Source organism: Notothenia coriiceps, unplaced genomic scaffold (assembly GCF_000735185.1).
Source record: "Notothenia coriiceps isolate Sejong01 unplaced genomic scaffold, NC01 NC01_scaffold00005936, whole genome shotgun sequence".
Lineage (NCBI taxonomy): Eukaryota > Metazoa > Chordata > Actinopteri > Perciformes > Nototheniidae > Notothenia > Notothenia coriiceps.
In genome coordinates, this window is record NW_011338637.1 from 1 (window position 1) to 6,179 (window position 6,179).

The following is a 6,179-nucleotide window of genomic DNA, read 5'->3' on the forward strand; positions in this document are numbered from 1 at the left end:
GTCTCCGGACGGTCTGTCTTTAGAGGGAACGTCTCCGGACGGCTTGTCTTTAGAGAGGACGTCTCCGGACGGTCTGTCTTTAGAGAGGACGTCTCCGGACGGTCTGTCTTTAGAGAGGACGTCTCCGGACCGTTTGTCTTTAGAGAGGACGTCTCCGGACGGTCTGTCTTTAGAGAGGACGTCTCCGGACCGCTTGTCTTTAGAGAGGATGTCTCCGGACCGCTTGTCTTTAGAGAGGACGTCTCCGGACGGTCTGTCTTTAGAGATGAAGTCTCCGGACGGTTTGTCTTTAGAGAGGGCGTCTCTGGACGGTCTGTCTTTAGAGAGGACGTCTCCGGACGGTTTGTCTTTAGAGAGGACGTCTCCGGACGGTCTGTCTTTAGAGAGGACGTCTCCGGACCGTTTCTCTTTAGAGAGGACGTCTCCGGACGGTTTGTCTTTAGAGAGGACGTCTCCGGACCGTTTCTCTTTAGAGAGGACGTCTCCGGACGGTCTGTCTTTAGAGAGGACGTCTCATGCTCTGTTCACTTGATGTCCCCCGCTCTGTGGAGCTTCATCAGTCCCCTATAATGTCTTAGTTCTTCGTGCTATAACAGCTATCAGTTAGCTTAGTAGTAACCCTTTATCCAGCTTTAGTGCCACCTGTTGTTATTAGATTATAACCAATATGTGATTTATCAAAAACAACAATGTTTATATAATGACTCTCACTGAACGAAGCCACAGGTCCGCACTGCAAGGCTAACCATGGGGGGTAAATAATAACTCAGATTTACATTCGAGAGACAACAACTCCATAGCTTTTTAGATGGGTAGCTAACTAGATAGCCACCGTTAGCTAGATTTACAGATAAATAGATGGAAAGATGGACAGCGTGCTAGCTAAATGCTAACAGCACCCTGACAGGTTAGCTGGTCTCTGGTTGTCTCTAAATGTCAGCTCTGTGGACCTTTGTCTTCTGTCAGTGAGAGTTATTATAAAGTGTCCACATGAACTCAAAATATTCACTTTTTCAGAAAATCTCAAAATACTGATATTTTTCTCTGAATGCCGACCTTTTTCTAAAAATCTCATAATTTTGACTTTTTCCAAAATCTCCACAATTTGACTTTTCTCTCGAAATCGAAAAATTCTGATTATTTTCTCAAAATGACAAAGTCTTGAGTTAAACTTGAATGTGGAAAAAAGACTTTTATCAAATTCTGAATTGTTCTAATAATCTCAAACTTTGGACTTTTTCTCAAAAAATTCAAAAATCTCAACATTTTTACTCATTTCTGAAAATAATAATGAAAAAACGAAAAAGCATGATGCTAGTGCTAACAGGAAGAGCTGAGACATAAGAGATTAAACAGGAAGTGGGGAAAAGGGTGGGGCTACATCAGGAGAAGGACGCCCTCTGATTGGTCTGTGCTTCATGGAGACAGGAAACAGGTCCGAGTGAGACGTCCGTCCTCTAAAACATCTCTGCAGAGTCATATCCGGATGTGGAAGTTACTGCAGAACAGAAACAGAAGTTAGAACTAGATCACTCTCAACATTCAGACATGTCTCTGCTACATCAACATGTGTCCCCTCTGTGTAAAGAGACTCTCTCTTTACACAGAGGGGACACGTGTCTCTCCTACATCAACATGTGTCCCGTCCCCTGGATGTCCTGATCCATTTATATAAAAACCTGTCTGAAAATGAGCTGATCAGATATTGGCCACTTTATGATGTCATAACAATGTTTTGGCTTGTGTATTTGTCTGTTTGGTGTTTCAGCCAATCAGATACCGGCTCTGGATATATCTGAGACCTGGGATATATTGATGAGAAACAGGATAACAGGGGACCTTTAAAATCTCAACATTTTGACTTTTTAATAACAATTGCAAAATTCGGACTCTTTTCTTTTTATCTAAACCCGGTCCAGAACCAGGGGTCCAGAACCAGGGGTCCAGAACCAGGGGTCCAGTAGAATGAAGGTCCGTACCTCAGGAAGTCCGGGGCCTTGGATACCATGTTCTCGAAGTCAGAGAAGGACAGCTTGTGGTCCCCGTCCAGGTCCGCCTCCTCCAGAGACTTATCACAGACCAGAGAGACCTCCTCGGGGGACAGGTCCCCTTTAGTCAGCTTGGTCAGTGTCTTCTGCAGGTCCTCCTTACATATGAAGCTGTCCCTGTTGAAGTCTGGACCAGAACCACAGGGTTAGAGACCAGAACCACAGGGATCCACAGGGTTAGAGACCAGAACCACAGGGTTAAAGACCAGAACCACAGTCCAGAACCACAGGGATCCACAGGGTTGAAGACCAGAACCACAGGGATCCACAGGGCTAGAGACCAGAACCACAGACCAGAACCACAGGGATCTGCAGGGTTAAAGACCAGAACCACAGGGATCCACAGGGTTAGAGACCAGAACCACAGGATTAAAGACCAGAACCACAGGGTTAGAGACCAGAACCACAGGGTTAAAGACCAGAACCAGAGTGTTAGAGACCAGAACCACAGGGTTAAAGACCAGAACCACAGGGTTACTCTGAGGACCTGGAATCAGTCCTGAGTCCTGAGTTCTGAGTCCAGAGCCCTGAGCCCTAAGTCCTGAGTCCAGAGTCCAGAGTCCTGTGTCCTGACCTGTGTCCTGAGTCCTGAGTCCTGATCCCTGAGTCCTGACATGAGTCCTGAGTCCTGGGTCCAGAGTCCAGAGTCCAGAGCCCTGAGTCCTGAGTCCTGAGACCTGAGTCCTGACCTGAGTCCTGAGTCCTGAGACCAGAGCCCAGAGTCCTGAGTCCTGAGTCCTGAGTCCTGAGACCAGAGTCCTGAGTCCTGAGTCCTGAGACCAGAGTCCTGAGTCCTGACCTGAGTCCTGAGTCCTGAGACCAGAGCCCAGAGTCATGAGTCCTGAGTCCTGACCTGAGTCCTGAGTCCTGAGTCCTGGGTCCAGAGTCCAGAGTCCAGAGTCATGAGTCCTGAGTCCTGAGTCCTGACACCAGAGCCCAGAGCCCAGAGTCCTGAGTCCAGAGCCCTGAGTCCTGAGTCCTGAGACCAGAGCCAAGAGTCCTGAGTCCTGAGTACTGAGTCCTGAGTCCTGAGACCAGAGCCCTGAGTCCTGAGACCAGAGCCCAGAGTCCTGAGTCCTGAGTCCTGAGTCCTGAGACCAGAGGCCAGAGTCCTGAGTCCTGAGTCCTGAGACCAGAGCCAAGAGTCCTGAGTCCTGAGTCCTGAGTCCTGAGTCCTGAGTACTGAGACCAGAGACCAGAGCCAAGAGTCCTGAGTCCTGAGTACTGAGACCAGAGCCCTGAGTCCTGAGTCCTGAGACCAGAGCCCTGAGTCCTGAGTCCTGAGACCAGAGTCCTGAGTCCTGAGTCCTGAGCCCTGAGTCCTGAGTCCTGAGTCCTGTGTCCTGAGTCCTTAGACCAGAGCATAGAGTCCTGAGTCCTGAGTCTTTATGCTAAGTGGTCTCACCGTAGATCTTGAAGGCGTAGATGGTCTTGAGTTCTCGTGGACTCGTTTCACAGAAAGCGGAGAACATGTCCACAAAGTCGTTGAAGCTCATGTTCCCCAGTCCGTCCTCGGAGAAAGTCTCAACGATCCGGTCCCTGAACGGGTTCTCCTGCCGGGACAGAACCACAGAGAACCCTCTCATCAGAACATATAACAGATACTGATGTTTCATTCAACACAGAGAACTATATCATTATCTAACGGGACTGAAGCAGAGGATCGGACAGGTGACAGTTTAACGAACATCTTTCAGCCCCTGAACGCATCACCTCTGATTGGAGGAATAGCTCTGATGCTAACTGATAGTGATGCGTTGAAGTAGTTTCAGAATCTGGAGTCAGTTTTATATCAAAGTGAAGATCTCAGGAGCTTCACATCACCTTCTGACTCTGATGAGTAAAGAAAGAAAGAAAATAGAAAAGAATACAATTAAAAAAATAAAATGAAATTAAAAAATGAAATAAATAGATATGGATGTGTGTGTGGCACCTTGAGCTCCGGCATGCTGACGATGAGCGTCGGAGGGACTCTGATGTCGGGCCTGTTGGTGAAATCCAGAGGGACTAAATGTGGAGCCAGCTCACGGTATCTGCCGTGTAATCTGCAGAAGAAGAAGAGCGTCAGGTGACATTAAGCATTATGGGATGGCACTCGTTACTCAGGTTTAAAAAAGAGAGGTCATAAAGGTGAGCCTTCGTCACGGTGATCGAGATATTAACGAGCCAGAAACCTTTAAGACTTTTAACGATGAATCAGGACTGATGAGGATCTTTGTTCCACAGTGATGTCACTACGCTTCAATCAGTTCACATCTGTGTAACATCTATATGTATAGCCGACCTCCGGACAGGAAGTGGATCCACCAATCAGCTGGTTGGGATCATGTGACCTGTGATGATTTATTATTATTATTAGAGGATGAACTCACCGCAGGATCTCCTTCCTGGTGAAGAAGGTGCAGTCCTGTAAACAAACAGACACAGAATCAGCCAATCACAGAGCTGCATCTGATCTAACAGTATACAGCTCAGCCAATCACAGAGCTCCTATCAGCTCCTCTTCATCTTAATTAGTGTGCAGGATGTCCAGATGCTCGTTAAGCTGCTGTTGCATCATCTTCATGTATTTATATTATTATATATTCATATCTTTATATATTTATATTATTATATATTCATATCTTTATATTGCAGCACCTGAAACGCCTCCAGCTGCTCGTCGGTGAAGGTTGTTTGTTTGTTTCCCATCGTGTTCGTCTGCCTCTCCCATCACAGAGCTGCATCACACTGATCCTCCTCCTCTTCCTCCTCTTCCTCCTCTTCCTCTTCCACCTCTTCCTCCTCTTCCTCCTCAAATCTCTCTGCTGCTCTTCATCCTCTCTCCTCGATGTGTTTTCAGCTGATGGACGGAGGCAGGGTTACGGCTCTGGGTGCGGGGAGACAGCGTGATGCGTTCAGGGGCTGCTGGGGGAAATGGCTTTCACAGATGGAGGTGCAGCGTGTGGAATCTGTGTTAACCCTCGGGCTCCTGGATTCATTTTACATCTTTTTTGTTATTACTTATATTTGTATTCCTTATATTTTTATTCCTTAAATGTTTTATTCCTTATATTTTTTATTCCTTAAATGTTTTATTCCTTATATTTTTGTTATTGGATATTTTTTGCCTAATCACAAAGTATCCAGTGGCCTACACACGCCACTAGCCTACCAAAACTACTTCCATGAGCCTACATCGTGTGGTTTCCATAGCGACGTTTAGCGACACACAGCTGTTATACATTGTCTCTCGTTGGAAATCGGTAGCTACAAAATGTCAGATTTTAAAGTTAATTTTGATTTGTTGGGGGGCCTCAGTATTGATGAATGGTTGGCAGAGTTGGGCAAGTTACTTCCAAAATGTAATATATTACATATTACTTATTACTCTCTTTTGAAAGTAATAAGTTACATTACAATATTACTGTCTCTGAAATGTAATGAGTTACACTACTTTAGTTACTTTTTTAGTTACTTTCACCAAAATAACCGCAAAAGAATAGCTAGGTATTTGAAATGCTAAAATGTAGTTTAGTGCAGCTCATTATGCATCCAGTGAAGGGCAATGTGGTATAGCATAACAACTGTGTAGGCCCTTAAGGCTACTAACAACTTGTATTACAGGGCTTAGTTGAATACTCGATTCTGATTGTAAATTCTTAACATGTGACACGTTGTTAATACAGCAGTACAGACCGCTGTCAAGGACTATAATGAAGGTTAACATATTGTAAATCAAGGCAAATATTATTTAAACCATGCTCATGGTTTGAAATGGCAAACATTGAAAGGCAAAAGTATTATTAAAACCATGTAGCCTACTACATCATCACCTTGGTCCCATCATATACGCTGGGAAGAGAATATTTACTGTTCTTGAAAACTGGTATCACGTCATCATGTGAGGTTGACTTTGTGACCTGGAGAACATTTCAGCTGCAACATCAGCTCGTTGATAATAAGCTTGGGATATGAGATATTTTTGTAGCCATTCGTGGTGAAGGCATCTGTGCTATTGTATGCATTATTTTTGACCCAACATTTCTACAGGCATGTCAGAATATGGTACTATTTTCACATGAATATTCCATTGTCTATTTTTATACCACAAGCTGCCAAATGACCGCCTTACCCCACTGTACAGGCGGG

The 6,179-nt window shown here is 45.3% G+C and overlaps 2 protein-coding genes across 3 annotated transcripts; both read right to left on the reverse strand.

Annotated features, from left to right (window-relative positions):
- Positions 1-3: 3 nt before the first annotated feature.
- Positions 4-513, reverse strand: LOC104943347 (sperm acrosomal protein FSA-ACR.1-like; the record flags this gene model as incomplete). Its single annotated transcript, XM_010768715.1, has 1 exon — positions 4-513. A coding segment is annotated over one exon (510 nt), but the record flags the coding sequence as incomplete, so codon positions are not given.
- LOC104943346 (calcium and integrin-binding family member 2-like) lies at positions 423-4,911 on the reverse strand. Of its 2 annotated transcripts, XM_010768713.1 has the most exons (7): positions 4,689-4,911; positions 4,421-4,455; positions 3,982-4,093; positions 3,873-3,881; positions 3,454-3,601; positions 1,980-2,175; positions 423-1,498 (listed from the first exon to the last, which is right to left on the reverse strand). In XM_010768713.1, the coding sequence occupies exons 1-7, from the start codon at positions 4,737-4,739 to the stop codon at positions 1,477-1,479; spliced, it is 573 nt and encodes a 190-aa protein (XP_010767015.1). In that variant the 5' UTR covers positions 4,740-4,911; the 3' UTR covers positions 423-1,476. The 2 variants fall into 2 exon arrangements, with proteins under 2 accessions (XP_010767015.1, XP_010767016.1); XM_010768714.1 differs by lacking the exon at positions 3,873-3,881.
- Positions 4,912-6,179: the final 1,268 nt, after the last annotated feature.

What these genes read in the sequence shown, in the direction of transcription:
- LOC104943346 (XM_010768713.1), bottom strand. Translation starts at nt 4,739, where the DNA reads ATGGGAAACAAACAAACAACCTTCACCGACGAGCAGCTGGAGGCGTTT. An exon ending in ACCAGGAAGGAGATCCTGCG is followed by an intron (nt 4,094 to 4,420) that starts GTGAGTTCATCC and finishes CTTCTTCTGCAG; the next exon opens with ATTACACGGCAGATACCGTG. An exon ending in AAGGCCCCGGACTTCCTGAG is followed by an intron (nt 1,499 to 1,979) that starts GTACGGACCTTC and finishes TCTGTTCTGCAG; the next exon opens with TAACTTCCACATCCGGATAT.